We start from the raw sequence: 15,649 nt of genomic DNA, 5'->3' as shown, positions 1-15,649 counted from the left end.
TCAAGAGTCAACGCAATAAAAAATTTAATTTTTTAAAAAGTTGTACCTCTAATATATTTTGTAACTAAAATATACTCTCTCCGTCCACTTATATTTGTCATGTTGCGCTTTTTGAAAGTCCATTTGACTAATTTTCAAAGTTAAATCAGATTGTATTAATTCGATATTCTAAACAAAAAATTTAAATATGCAAAATCTATACAAAAAGTACTATAAATTGTAATTTTTTGCCTATGAATATGATGAAAAAACACATTGTAAAATATTAGTTAAAATTCTTATAGTTTGACTCTAAAAAGGAAATCATAACAATTAAAAGTGCATAGAGAGAGTAATAAATAGGTAATTAAATTTCAAAAAGTTTAAAATAAAAGGTTGAAAAAAATAATTAGATAGACAACATATATTGAAAATTGAAAACATATAAATAATAAATGGGCCCAAATGAGGTCAAGCTTTTCAGCTAATAAAGTAGTAGGTAATTAATGGTGTCAAATTGTCCAATAAGATAAATTTTAAAGGCACAACCATAAAAGAAGAATGTACAACATTATCTAAGCACATATCATCCAACACTTGTCATGTGCTAAGTAGTAGATATTCCCACTTATTATATATAGTAATATAGATTGTTGATATTAATGATGAGGTAGCTTTTTATTTTTACAATCTCATTTTAATTTACGTGGCATTTTTTAAGACTTTTTTTTATTCTATATATACTTGAATTGTTAATTATATTAACTTATTTAATTTAATTTAATTTAAAATTCTATTTAATTTAATTTAATTTTTTATTCTTTTTCAATCTTAATTTTTTTTCTATCAAATTGATTAAGATTGTCAATTAAGATTAAGATTAAAATTGACAATCTTAATTTCTATCAAATTGATTAGGATTAAAATTGATGATAGGAAAAAAAAATTGATTTAAGATTAAAATTGACGATAGGAAAAAAAGTTAAGATTGAAAAAGAAAATTTAATATACCTAATTGAAAGTATCTGCATTATCAAATTGAGTCCTATCGTCAACTCTCGATCCGCATACCCGTGGCCGCCAATCTTAATTTTTTTTTCTTGAAAATATTAGTTTGGGTAAACTTAATTGCTTTATTTGATAGTTTTAAAAAATAAAAATAGTTGACAGCTTGATTATTAAGATGAGTATATAATTTAAATGGATCTCAACCATAAATTATTATATAGTACGCATGGCATGAATCTATAAGGCCATTGAACATTACTTGATCGGATCTTTAGAACTTGGGTCAGGTACAATCTTATATTGTTTGTTTTTCTGTTATTATTGTTAATGATGAGGTAGCTTTTTATTTTTTACCATTTCATTTTAATTTATGTGGCACATTTTAAGATTTTTTTTAATTCTATATATATTTGAATTGTTAATTATTACTATAATTTATATTAACTTAATAAATCTAATTTAAAATTTTGTTGGAAATCACTGAAATTGAAGAGTTTTGGGACTCAAAATTTGTCACAAGCACCACCAAGTGTGTGGTGCAGTAAATAGGGCTGCTCCTCCATTATTAGAGATCTCAAATTTAAATTCATGGATATGAAAAATCGTTAATAGAGATGGCTTCCTTAGATAGTGTCATAGAGCCATACCCAATGTGAATAAAAAATAGTGGAAATCTAATAAGAATATCAGACAACAATAACAATAGGAAAATATAAAAATTGTCACAAGCATGGGAGAATAGTTTGTTTTACCCAATCGATGTTAACAGCGGCAACGAGTCTAAACGTGTGATGAAAAAGAAAATATGTGTGGCGAAAGCTAAGGCGTTAAGAGGGGAAAAGAGCATACACGCGAGTAGAAACTTAAAGACTTTCTTTTGTCCTCTCTCTCTATATCCACTTGATCCTAAACTTAAGTAATTCGAAGTCTAAAATTTGATGATTTAACAATCGAACAGCAAATATGCTAAACGCTCTCAGATCAGCTACCAGAGCACAACCACTTTCTGTGTATTCAAATTTCCACATTTTTTCAAAGTCTTCTTCACAGATTAGATTGCGGACTCTTTTGACAAAATCAGGGTAACAGGACGACGTCAAAATGGAACCCAGACCAAGCCTATGTAACTATTAATATTACTACTTTTTCGTTATACATTTTGTTAGTCGAGGTGAGATACAACTATACAATTGAAATGTAATATTTTTATGTTATATAAAAAATAATGAGTTTCCTTTTCGCATTGATGTGTGATGAATGTTTGATTTTCATATGTAACTTATCACAATCTTTTTATCACATAAGCTAGGTTTAAAAATTGAGTAAGGTTCAAAATTTATTTTTAATTATGGTATCAAAATTAAATTCATCTCAATTCATAAGTTTGCCTTTACATTCTTCAGATGTTTATTCTTTTGCACGCGTTGATGAGTGTTGAGTTCCTACATCAATGAGCGATGGATTTTATTTATTTATTTATTGGACAATCTTTTTTTCATGAATTTGCTTTTGGAATTGATTTTTGGGTTGAAGTAAGCATAAGTCATTTTTTATCAAAAGTATTTAGTAAATTTATAAACTTTAAATTCTAAATTGGACTTGTTAGGACAACTAGGTGTGATTTATATTTGTTGGGTCAAAGGGAGACAATGTCCAGCTATGGAGAGGGATATGCAACTAGGTCAGATGAAGAAGGTTTTGGAGGGATCTATGGAGGAAACCAAGAGGATGAGAAAAAGATGACCATGGAAATACCCCTGGTAATTAAAAATTCACTCATCACTTCATGTTTAATACATGGCTCCCTTTTCCTCTTCTCTAGTCTTTTAATTCATACCAATTTGATTTGATGATTCATATAGTATTTGTTGGAGTGAATTCAACTAATTTGCGATTGTTTTCATTAGGGAAGAAAAGTTTGAAATAATCGATTGAGATTTCAAAACGAATTTGACTTATTTCATTGAACTTCGAGATTCTTGGTGAAATACAAAAACTTGTTGATTCTTTAATTTTTTTGAGGTGATTTGAAAATGGCTATTGAAAAAGCGATTCAAAAATGGATTTGGATCATATTTTTTAATCTGTAATGTGTTTGGGATAAAAACAGTGCATGATTGAATTGTTTTGTATGTTGGATACTTGGAATACAAAATAATTTGAAATCCTATTTAGTAGATGTTTTATAAATTAGACATTGAATATAATATATTTTTGGATACATAACAGATAAGAAATACATTTTTTGCCATGAAATATAATTTTTTTTGAAATACAAATTTTGATTGTTACTATGGTTGTAAATTTTTATGTTTTGATGACTGGAATACAAATTTTGTTAGAATTTTAAGAAAGAATATACATTTTTGAAAAAAATATACAACCAATGTTGTATCTTTTCTGAATGAACACAAGTTTACATAAGTATATGGATACATACCTATTGGAATAAATACAAACTAATAAAGAAATATAAATGTCATTATACAAACCCAAACATGAGAATCATAACGAATACAAATACACATATCATACATATTGGAATGAAAACAATCAATTACTTTTGAAATTGTAACTGATTAGAATTTTAAGTAATATGTTCCTTTTTTAAAAATATTCTCTCACATGATTTTCTCCTGTATGCTATTAAATAATTATATTCTTTCAAATCAAACAAATAAAAAAATACTTTAATAAGAAAAATAACAAACTAAAATATTGACATTTTTAAATAATATTGAAACTCTTGATAAGAGGTCCCATTAAATGCTAAAATATTGATATTTTGAACATTTTTTCCATTAAAAAAATAACCACTATTACATGATTTGTTAGTATTTCTGAATTTTACTTTTGTCCAAACGTCCACATAAATGTTTTGGGCTTGTGCAGTTAAGGCGGTAGAAGATGATGAATGTGAACTTTCAAGTTTCGAACATCAATTTTCACCAGTGGTAACAACTCCAAATCTAATAAACCAAGTATCTGTTTCTGCAAAACGTGCTTGGACAAAATCCATGAGAACTTCATCTGATCCGCTATTCAGACTCAAGTATGCATAATAGGCTCGTAATTATGGTTTCCTTGGATTCCCAATAATAGACCTCAGGTATGCATCGTAGATTATGCTTGTCTTTGATTTGATTATAATAAAGCATGTGCAAAATAAAAATACTAATCTCGTGGTCTCCTCGTAAAATTAGATATTTTATGTATATATTTTCTAACATTTGTATAATATTATATTCTTGCACCTGTACTACAAAAAGTCTAGTTGGTCCACATGGTTAAATGTTGAGATTTTGACTTTGAGGACTGAGGATCAATTCCCACTTAATACATTTTTCTTGGTGTACCCATATTCGAAAAATCCTAGATTCGCCTCTGCGGACAATGATTAATGATTTCAACTCCACCTCCGAAATTTTGATTAAAAAAAAAATCATGTACATATACTGCAATCAATGAATTTAGTTCTAGATATCGGTTCCGACTCATCCTACTAGTGTCCTGCATCAAGATTCAATTATTAGAAATTCAGAACTGTTATATTCAAGTTCTCTGTCTGCTGCTGTCGGTTAAGTCTCTTTGTATGAGTGGGCTGTTACTCTTCATTACATTCATAGTTGGACTAGAAGAAGCTAGTGAAATTGCGATGAGGATATTCAAATTTTTAGTTGAAGGAACGATTTGCATTTGAATACCAAACCTTAATCGCTTTGGAAATATGGTAGTGAAGTGGTGGGATGCTACTTATTCAACTTGGAACACATAACTGTTGCAGAAGACGCATGCAGAAAATTTGGCAGTAGTATAATATTTTGAGGGGAGATTTTAAAATGTGAAGAACAATGTAACTATGGTAATCTTTGGCATACTCAACTCTGGCGTTTATCGTGGTGGATGTAAACGATGGAGAACTACTTATCCAAAGAGGGATTATGTAACTGAAATCAAACTATGTGCGGTTGAGATACTCTGCTCTATGTTGGCTGCAGACATGCCTTAGCGTCAGATGATGTATCATGCCCTGGATTCTGTATGGTTATAAACACTCTTTTCTGTAGGCCTTGATTGATGATACAGGCCAACACTGGCAAGTTTTAATTAGTGTCCATTTGTGGCGAATGGTTTGAAGATCTGATGTCATGCAGATTTGGTTGGGAGAACTACTGGTATGAAAAAGCAGGGGTGAACTTTGGTCAGGTCAGGTTATTCAATCCTTGCTCAATCCGTGTACGTACACAATTTGTTCATGCTACTGAGTTTTTACATGATGTACATGTCTTGAAGCTTAGAATTTGGGTGCGAAGACCCTTTGTACACTTATCCGGTATATGCTTTTGCCTGTACCCATTGATCGGCTTTCTCCTCTGGTCTGGCTTTCTCTTCTATTTTTTTGGTTAAATTTGTAAGTATCCAGTTGTGAGACATCTAGGTGTCTTTCTATTCTATGATATGAAGTGCTCTCACATTTCCAAGTATGTTCCGTATGCACTTCTTAACTTTTTATTTATGTAATTTGAGTTTTGGCAGAGTATGTAAATGTTTTGATTCTTGAAGCTTAAAATTTTGAATGCAGAAATCCTTTGTAGTCTTCCGAGGTGAATGCTTTTGCTTCTGTTACCATTTATCTAGTTCTCTTCTTCCCGTTTGGTCAAATTTGTGAATGTTCTGTATGAACTTTTCAGCCAATATGACATGTTGAATCAGATAATCAAAAGCAAAATCTTTGGAATTATCGGGGAGAATCCCAACTTGAGGAGTCTGATAGAATATTTACCAGAAAGACCAAAATGACTTCTCGAGATGGTCTGTGTATACCCTATTCCTATATAGTATTAGTATTAACGTGGTAAATGGTGACAATCAATTAAATTGAGAGATAAGGGTACTCCAAACAAAATGGCAATTCAGTTCAATAAGTTGTGAGTTTATGAAAACAGAATCTCATGTACTTCCGAGCAAGGCACTCTGGTTATCACAGAAATTATTTCAGTAGCTGAGATGGACAGCTCCAAGTCGCCAACACAAGGTAATGAGAAAACACTTCCAGGTAGGCCTGCCATGTAATGTAGTTGCCGAAATTCAACAGATAATTATGAGAGCCAACATCTAAGGAACCTTTGTGGAAGATTGTGGAACTGCTTGCTGAGATGTTGACTTGTGAAGGAGATATTGACCTAGTATAACGCAGTATTTTGTACTTTCCTCCTCTACAAAGATGGATGGGAAGACAGTCGATCTGGAGAAGTACGAACAGATCATTGATCTACCATCAAAGACTCAAGGCCATACAGTAGTAGTACTACCAATTGTAAGTGCCTATCCAACAATGACTACTAGATTGTGTAAAGATTGTAGAGAGGAGAAAGATCATCGGCCATTCAGGGAGTGGATGAGGCGTTTATTCGGGACCTTGTTGTGTTCAGAAATTTTGAAATACTAGAGGTGATCAACAATAGCTTAAAGGGAAGTCAAAGGAGTACGGGTAACCATGTATCATTTCTATAAAGGTGTTACTTGCCAATTGTAAATTTAAAATCTCATATGTTAGTGCAAGCTTCGTGTATTTTCTGCGTATAAGCCGGAACAAACTTGTTTGTTCTTCTAGTGTCCGTGTATTAAAACTTGATTTGTAGTCTTCGGCAGATGATATACTAATAAGGATTCGTCTTAATTGACAGCATTATTGTGTTAGTTATCTTTTATTGACATTGGCACAATAATTTTATGTTGATCCGTGGCTGTATTGTTTCTTTAAAGAGGAACTTCTTTGGAGTTACCTGGGTTATGGTCTTGTGTTGACTAACGAATGAAACACCATAATATTTCGACTGTAGTTGAAGGAGAAGAGGGGAAATCTTACACCAATCACTTGAAACCCCTAAGAATTGGTAATTCATTGCCTAAATCTGGAAGTCTTTAAATGCTACCAATAGCATGGGGAGCTATTTGAACCAACCCTACAAGGCAGGTAATAGAAAAAATAATTGAATTTTGTTGAATACTCCAAGTTGTTGGTCAGCAGTTTGTTATTACCGTCAGTGTGTTTGTTATGTATCAACCAAATTTGTACATATTTGCTTTGAATAGTAACATAGTTGGGTATTATTACATTACAGTGTCCAAAAAAGAAGACTACAAGCGTGTGAAAATTCCATTTTCCGTCTGTTCCCTCTTTTCAACTGTTAAAGTGAATGATCACCTACTTTGCGTGATTTCTCTACAACTTCGAGTGGTGTTGTCTACATTTTCTATTTTTCTACAAGAATCAATTGCTATTGTGTTCATGTAGAGAGATAGCTTTCAAGTCCAAATCTTTCTGCCATCTTCCTAATTCCGTTCCAAGAAAGGTAACCATTTCATTCTTAAAGTCATTCTCATCTCTTTTCCTTTTTTTTGATCTACTTTTTCATAATTGCCCTAATCCAGCTTATCTTACCGGAATCCCTAAATTTACGATGTGTGTTTGTCTTAGTGATGAAGCAGAGTTACATATATATATATATAATTATTAGCACCATTTTCTCAATCAACAGGAACCATGTTCCGGAGAAAGTCGTCTCACACGAATCAGGCTGATGATTCTGCAAGCCGCGATGCAAAGGTAACAGAGTTTGATCAAGTTTTATTCTCACAAAATATGTAGTCTGGTTTGCTTCATCAAATCCACGCTGACTAAGTAACTGCCTCAATTATCCCTAAAAAATCCATTTGATGTTTAATAATAACTAGATTGACCACTGGGAAAATGTTCTCTACTCAAACTGAATTGTCAGGACTATTGAACTCAGCAATAACTGGTAGTTAAAACTATAGAACGGGGCCTAATTTTCTATGGCAAACCAGGTTAGCGAGTTAAGAGTGGCTCTTGGACCTCTATCTGGGAGAAGCTTAAAGCTCTGTACTGATGTGTGTCTGAGGCGATACTTAGAAGCTCGAAATTGGAACCTTGACAAGGCAAAGAAAATGCTCGAAGAGACTCTCAAGTGGAGATCCAACTACAAGCCTGAAGAAATTCGTTGGGTGATTGTTCTTTGACCTTTTCCATCTATATTCTCACACACTTTGTACTCTCAACTTTGTCATCTGAACTATGCAAGGTCAGAATTATCCATCTAAAAGAATTGGGATAATGATGTATTTGCATAAAAACTATGAAAGTGTTTTCTAATTCAAGCAAGTCAATACTTTCCATCTTCGTTGTAGAATAAACACATCATAATGTTGATTTATCATTAGGGCAAATCATACTGCAGCTTAGAGATCACAGTTGGTCTGCACAAATGTTACTAGAGCAACTTTATATATCTATATATGTTAGTTGGTATAATGTTGGAAGCTCGATGATTCTAAATCTATGATCTCGCAATATATCACAGCATGAAGTGGCACATGAAAGTGAAACTGGCAAGGTTTTTAAGGCCAATTTTCGTGACCGACTAGGCAGGACTGTACTTATAATGAGGCCTGGGAAACAGGTTAGTCATGATATATTCCCTTTCGAATTAAAATCCAATCCATATACATCAGGTTAACACAGTATCCAAACTGTTCTGTTTCATGGATGACAATTGACAGAACACATCATCTCCGGAAGGTAATATTCGTCAGCTAGTCTATCTGATGGAGAATGCTATCCTTAACCTGCCAGAAGGCCAAGAACAAATGTCTTGGTTGATAGACTTCAATGGATGGTCATTAAACACCAACATTCCCATTAAAACTGCAAGAGATATTATCTACATTTTGCAGAATCACTATCCAGAGAGGCTTGCAATAGTTGTTCTTTATAGTCCACCTAGATTATTCGAGGCATTTTGGAAGGTAAGGTTCTTTCCTACCGGAGGATCCTTTTTTGAACTTGGTCGATAACAATTTGTTCAATCATTCTTGTGTAGGTAGTGAAATATTTTATTGATTCGAAAACATTTGAGAAGATCAAGTTTGTGTATCCGAATAACAAAGATAGCGTGGAGTTGATGAAGACTTTTTTCGATACTGAGAATCTTCCAAGTGAGTTTGGGGGGAAAGCCACATTGAATTACGATCATGAAGAATTTTCCAAATTGATGGCTCAAGAAGATGTCAAGACTGCTAAATTTTGGGGTTTGACGAGGTGACATCTCATACTAATGATGATGGATACTCTAAAGCAAAGGTCATGCCTGGCCAGTGACTGTTGCATCATCTGCAAGCTAAGCAAGTGCAGAAAGTCTACAATAATTATACAGTGTATTGTGAAATTTGTGCATTGTCAAATCTTTTCTTTATAAATACTTTCTCATCTTATTCTGCCACAAAAATTGACTAATTTTAATTAGTCTCTTGTTTGAACAGCGGACATATGCCAATAATTATAATTTTTAGTGGAAGTGCGTGAAATTTTGAGTCACTTATCGCATATAGTCAACATAATTAGTGTAATACCATTTGAAAAGTGTAGGATGTATGTAATTTTTTTCTTTTTTAACTTTTGTGAGGTAGACTATCTACTCGAAAGAAGAAAAGAATTTGAGGCATGATAATACGACAATATGACAAATAATAGTACAATTGATAAGGAGAAGTGTAGAAGAGCTATTTCCTGTCTCTCTTATATAAAGTGCGACAACACTCAAGTAGCTACTAATCTTTTTAATTAATTTTCGATCTATATCGCATTCTATCTGGGATATGTCTTCAGTAAGCTGAAGTTATGCATGTGTCTTATCTAATCCTCTTCCTCCTATACTTTTTTGGTCTACCTTTCGTAAACTCCTATTATAACCGATCTCTCCTACTTTTTTACCGGCACATCCATTTACCTCCTCTTCATGTGCCTGTATCATCTCATTCTTTTGTCTTCATGTGGGTAACTCCCACCTTGTCTCGTATTATTTTATTTCTAATCATATCTCTTCTAGTTTCCCAACATATCTATTTGATCATCCTCATTTTGACTACATTTGTCTTTTGAATGTGGGTGTTTTTAATTGGCAAACTTTGCTTCATATAATAATATCGATCTGATCATTACTTTATAAAATTTACTTTCTAAGTCTTGACGACACATTCTTATTGCACAGTATCTTGAATGTGAACCTCCATTTCAACCACTTCACTCTGATATGAGAAATATCATTATCAATTTTCCCATCTCACTGGATTATGAATTCAACATATTTGATTCTTTTCTTGAATATGACTTAGATATCGATCTTCACTTCCACTTTTTTTTTTTGGTCATGCGTGACAATTAAATAATAATCGCAAGGTGAAAAATTTATATATTAATCAATGGGGTCATCTAAAATGTGGTGGGGTAAAAATGTTGGCATTCATTGTAGTATACCATTCATACTGCTGGGTTAGGCCGTATTGCAAATGATATCTTCCGAGGAAACGAAACATCATAAAGTCCGCTTCCAAATTATTTTTAACTAGAATTATAGTATGTTTGACCAAATTTTTGAAAACCCAAAAACACTAACTTTTCCAAAAAAAAAATGCCCAAAACATTTTATGTCAAAAGCAATTTCAAGTACGCATTATTATATTCAGAAAACTTAAATCGAAGAACAAACTAAAATGCAAGGTTTTATATTACAATACACCAACCTTCTCAAAAGGAATTATTCCCTTTAATTTCAATTTATTTGTTCTATTTTCATTTAATACAGAGTTAAAAAAAAATTATAATTTAAAATTAAAATATATTAATATTAAGTGTCAAAATATATTTTAATTTTATGATTTTAAACATGCAGTATGATTTAAAAAAATTCTTTTAAAAAAAATAAATATATAATTTTAAAATAGATTAAAAAGAAAAATATACAAATAAATTGCTTTTAGCCGTTCCGGCCAATCATTTTCTTTTATTCGCCTTATAAAAACCACTCGTTTTCTTACCCTTAATAAAATCTTCGGTTGCTTATCTCCAAAGCTAACCGTTGCCCTTTCAAGAAGAGGTGAGAAAGAGAGCGCCAAACAAATGGCTCCGAAGAACTTGTCGTTCAAGGTTTGCTTTTTCACCCACTGATGAACTGTACTCGTTTATCTCAAATCTTTCTTTTGAGGATTAACCCACAATGCTCTCTTCTTGAAAGTTAATGTTTTCTTTTCTACATTCTTTAATATACTGTAAATTACTAATGGTTCCATATGTTTAAAGATAATCTTGGGTTCGTCCTCAATGGCACGTCGCAAAATTCTAGCGGACATGGGTTATGAATTTACAGTTATGGTACGTTCAATTTTGTTTTAAAAGATTCTGTATTTTGCTAAAACTCGCTTTTTCTGGTCAGGTTAGGTTTTGGACCTGGTCTTAAGACTCTTAGTTTTCTTTTAAGAGTCGATTTCGACTTATATTTAAATTGTTTTGTGGAGTAGGGTGCTGACATTGATGAAAAGAGGATTAGGAAGGATAATGCAGAGGAATTAGTGGTAGCTCTAGCAGAGGCAAAGGTATACTACCTCTTCTCCATTACGGGTGTGTTTGGTACGGAGAACGAGAAAATATTCTCATATATGACATCTTTTCTAGAAAAAACGACTTTCAAAGGGAACAAATTTCAAAACTGACATTTCAAGTTTATTGTCTCCTCCCACCACACCCCCATATTAACCCCATAGTTTTGATTACTTACCAAACTAGAAAATAAGTAAGAAATCCGCTTGTTTTCTGAGAAAATGTTTTCTAGGAAATCCTTTTCCAAGAAAATAATGTATTGACGGCTTTCAACTCTTGCATTTGAGTCTAGGAAAAATGCTTGTTATCTGCTGTCTTCCTGATGACATTTTTCTTGTCTTCAGAATTAATTTCACTACGTAATTGGTAGAAGTTCGCCAAAACCAGTATTGCTAGAATTAGGTTTGAAACTTCAATCAAATTTATTTTATCCAAGTAACATGAAACAAAGATCTTTGTAGTGTATCTGGCAGGATGTTATTCTTCTAAGTAACACAAATCACCCTATAAAAGTATAAAGGCCAGGAGTAATTTTAGTGCAGTTATCTGAGGAGTTCTGTTGATAATTGTGTAGAACATGATATCAATAAGAAGGTCAAAATCCAAGATTCTTGTGATTGGATGAGATTTATTATTCAGCGTTCCCTTGGCATCTTTTGTGTCCCAACTAACTTTCAATCATTCTGCCCATCAGTGATTTATGTTATGAAATTTCCATTTGATGGTTATGGACTATCTATAAATGGGTACTTCTCTTCTGCTGATAATGGACTGATCCTGAATAGTTTGTCTCACTATAATCAACTCACTTGGTTTCCTTCCATTCCCATGACACTCTAGTTGTGCCGTATAAATTAAGACGGAGGGAGTAACATGTAATACAGTGATATCATGTTCCAGTGCTTTAAGAGCAAATCTTATGTTTACTTACTGGTTCTGTTCTTCTTAGGCAGATGCTATCATGTCAAGGCTCAAAACAACTGATCATTTGGAGGAAAATACCCATTCCACTCTGTTAATTACTGCAGATACAGTATGTTTACTTCTCCCCGTTAGAATATTTCAAGTGTTATAGCCTTGTTTAGTTTAATACTAAGCCCATATTCACAGTTATTTCTCTGATTGAATTGAGAGCTTATCAGAAACCATTTAATGCTTTGTTTATCATTTATTGCAAAACTAGTTGGTGATACAGGCACACTTAGCAATAACTAAAAAACAGCAGTACAAAATTTTAGCTAGTAACTTTGCATAGAGAAGTCTGATAAAGTGTTGGAATTAGCTTGATGTTAGTTCTTTTATGCAAGCAGCTGGCCTACCTTGTATTGACATTTTAGATTGACACTTATTGTGTCGTTAGCTCATTTCTAGTCTTTTATTTTGCTCTCTGGATTCATTTGAAATTTGATGTTCCTGCTCCATGATTTGACAATCTTAATTTAATATCACTGTTAAATAGCATATTGCAAAAATTAGAATACTTGAGCCTTCTAATGATTTTTCTCTTGGATGAAGAATAGATCTTCTTGGCTATATCTTACCTACATCTATTGGTATCAAGGTGGCTGTGTACGATGGAATTATTAGAGAAAAGCCATCAAGTAAGGAAGAAGCGCGTCAGTTCATCAAATGTATGTTTGTATTTGCGGTCTGCAGTTCCCTCCAGTATCTCAGCTAAGCAGGTTATTCTTTTTATTTTCTACCAATATTACTGTTCTTGTTATTATGAATTGCAGGTTATTCTGGTGGTCAAGCCACGGTTGTAGGATCTGTCGTTGTGACCAACCTTACAAAGGGTATAAGAAAAGGAGCTTGGGAAAGGTCAGAGGTATATCTTTTACTCCATGTGAAGTAATTCCTACATGCTGGAGACTATTGAAATACAACTATGCATTTATATCGTACATTCTTGCTTAAGTTGATATGTTCCAATGGTGACATAGGCTTAACTGCATCTGATGCATAAGTGTATGTGATGTGGTAGTGAGGATTAAGGTGATGTGACATTTCGAAGATATGTCAGGTATCTAATTATAGATATTTGAATAAGTATATGCTTATCCCAGCCTGTGACTTTGAGTTTATTTGATCCCCATCCGTACAAATGATTTTTTTTCTAGAAACTAGAAGGATTATTTTGTAGTTATATCCACCGTGCATGAGACTTTAAATAAAGAGACCGTACATTCTTTGATAAACTAGACTGCAGCAAGGAAGATATCAATTGCCTGATTTTACCAAGTTCCCTTATGCCAATATAAACAACCATAGTTTACAAGTGGAGTTCTTGCGGAGCAATTCCTTTGCAGTTTCTATTTTGTGAATTGTGACATCAATTTCATCCTTGAAATTTACTGCTAGGTCTTTGAATGTTGGGATCATTAGAATACATGAATTACTGGGTCTCTGGTATAATATTGGAGCCTGCAAATTACCAGTAATTGATGTGACTATTGTAGGCTTATAGCTAGTTCAAATAGCAGTTTTCCCAGCTGGAAACTGTATGTTGAGTAGGAGCTCGTACATCAGTCTATGAGTGGAAAGAGACCTAAACCTTGACTTATCTACCTATATAAACAGACAGGCACAAGTTGAGTCAATAATGGAGAGAGACTATGAATAGATTGATTTCTATTTAGCACGCATGAGCATTTACAATCCCAGGCCTCTAATAAGGTAGTACCTTTTGAAAATTGCCTAGGTTTCTAAATTTTCATCTCTGCTAGGCCTTGGCATAGAGAATTGTATCTGCTATCACCTCACCATCAGGATCTTTGAACCATCTTAATGCTGTCAAGTATGATCAGAATGGTTGTTGTTACAGTTGTACTGCTCAACCACTGTCAAACTAGGAGTGCAGAAATCTTTTGTTTCAGACTATGAAGGCAGGAAAGAGTGAATGTTGATGAAAACTGGTGTATTACAGCTTTATGTGAAGGGCAGATAGAGGGTGAATGTAGATGGAATCTGGTTTATTACAGCCCATCAACATTGCTCTCTCCAGTCTCCACCCATGAATTCGTTCCCCAAGACTTGACCTTTCCAGTTTGTAAGGATGTCTAGAATGCTTCCCTTTTTTATCTGCTTATTGGAACACCAATACAATCGCCTCACAGCTCTCGGCTTATTAGTTAGCTAGTTTGATCTTCTACAAGCCCTCCTTTTGTTACTGTTATGAATTTGCTCTTTCTTGAAGGTGTGGTGCAACATGATTTTTCTCGGAAACCTTCTTGCTGACTTAACTATTAGTGCAATTGTGTAATATGGAGTATTACACAATTACAGAACTGTGATTGTTTAACATGGGAGTATACTGTTCTTCTGCCTAATTGCAGGTATATTTCCATGACATACCTGATGAGATCATTGACAGCCTGGTAAATTTTGACAGTGTCCTTAAATAGGGGATGTTCTTTACCTGCAACATTAACTATTAGTGCAATTGTATAGATTGAGGAGGGAATAATACTTAATGTTGCTGGTGGCTTAATGCTTGAGCATCCATTGACGTTGCCCTTCGTTGACACTCTGGTTCGTCTCTCTCTCTCTCTCCCTTTCTCTTTGCAGCTTGGAACTGCCGATTACTGACCTGTTCTTTATACTGTTACTTCCCAATACTTTGCAGATTGGAACTGCTGACAGTGTCATGGGACTCCCAAGAAGTCTCACTGAAAAACTTATCGAAGAAACACTCTAGCTGCTGGAATTCCACAAATGAATATCCTTTCATTAACCTCTCCTGAAATGTAGTTGATTACTCTCACTAGATTTTTGAGTTTATAAACTTGTCTTTCTGAAGTGAACATTTGAAACATGCCGAAAGGAAATAGCTGAAAGACACTCTTCTTTCAAATATCACTGTTGAATTATTTGATTTGATGTAAACATCGTGATCAAGAACGATTTGATACTCATACAACTTGGAAATTGATTCAATAAGGTAAATATTCTGCACAAGAAAACATTTTTTATGAGAGATGCTTCTCTTTGTACGGAATGTAAGCTTGTGTTCGGTATCGCAAAAGTTTTCCTGATGAAATTGTTTTCAGTGTCTGCTAATCTTGAATTTCGAAATATATTTCCTCCAAGAAAATTATTCTCCATCAAAGTGAAAAAAGACTCTAGTTCACTTATAGAATGAAATATTTTTCTTTTATAGACGAATTTTTATATGGTAAAATTTCTAATTAAAAGAAAGAGGGAAAC

General features: G+C 33.2%; 1 protein-coding gene and 1 pseudogene across 2 annotated transcripts; both read left to right on the top strand.

Moving 5' to 3' along the window:
• Positions 1-7,826: 7,826 nt before the first annotated feature.
• LOC125822161 (uncharacterized) lies at positions 7,827-9,365 on the top strand (annotated as a pseudogene).
• A 1,502-nt stretch (positions 9,366-10,867) lies between these two features.
• On the top strand, positions 10,868-15,412 carry LOC125822609 (uncharacterized). Of its 2 annotated transcripts, XM_049502024.1 has the most exons (9): positions 10,868-10,993; positions 11,147-11,218; positions 11,365-11,439; positions 12,393-12,476; positions 13,005-13,074; positions 13,180-13,271; positions 14,779-14,820; positions 14,894-14,974; positions 15,069-15,412. In XM_049502024.1, the coding sequence occupies exons 1-9, from the start codon at positions 10,967-10,969 to the stop codon at positions 15,138-15,140; spliced, it is 615 nt and encodes a 204-aa protein (XP_049357981.1). In that variant the 5' UTR covers positions 10,868-10,966; the 3' UTR covers positions 15,141-15,412. The 2 variants fall into 2 exon arrangements, with proteins under 2 accessions (XP_049357981.1, XP_049357982.1); XM_049502025.1 differs by lacking the exon at positions 11,147-11,218 and having other exon boundaries at positions 10,883-10,993.
• Positions 15,413-15,649: the final 237 nt, after the last annotated feature.

Source organism: Solanum verrucosum, unplaced genomic scaffold, assembly GCF_900185275.1.
Source record: "Solanum verrucosum unplaced genomic scaffold, falcon-dt-bn FXZP01000103.1, whole genome shotgun sequence".
NCBI lineage: Eukaryota > Viridiplantae > Streptophyta > Magnoliopsida > Solanales > Solanaceae > Solanum > Solanum verrucosum.
Note: the sequence above shows the minus strand (reverse complement) of the source record. Positions and strands in the feature narration are given on the sequence as shown.

Bases quoted from the DNA above. Each gene is read 5' to 3' on its own strand.
- LOC125822609 (XM_049502024.1), top strand. From the start codon at position 10,967: ATGGCTCCGAAGAACTTGTCGTTCAAG. The intron at 14,821-14,893 runs GTAAATTTTGAC...GCAATTGTATAG, and splicing joins ATGAGATCATTGACAGCCTG to ATTGAGGAGGGAATAATACT. The intron at 14,975-15,068 runs GTTCGTCTCTCT...AATACTTTGCAG, and splicing joins TGCCCTTCGTTGACACTCTG to ATTGGAACTGCTGACAGTGT.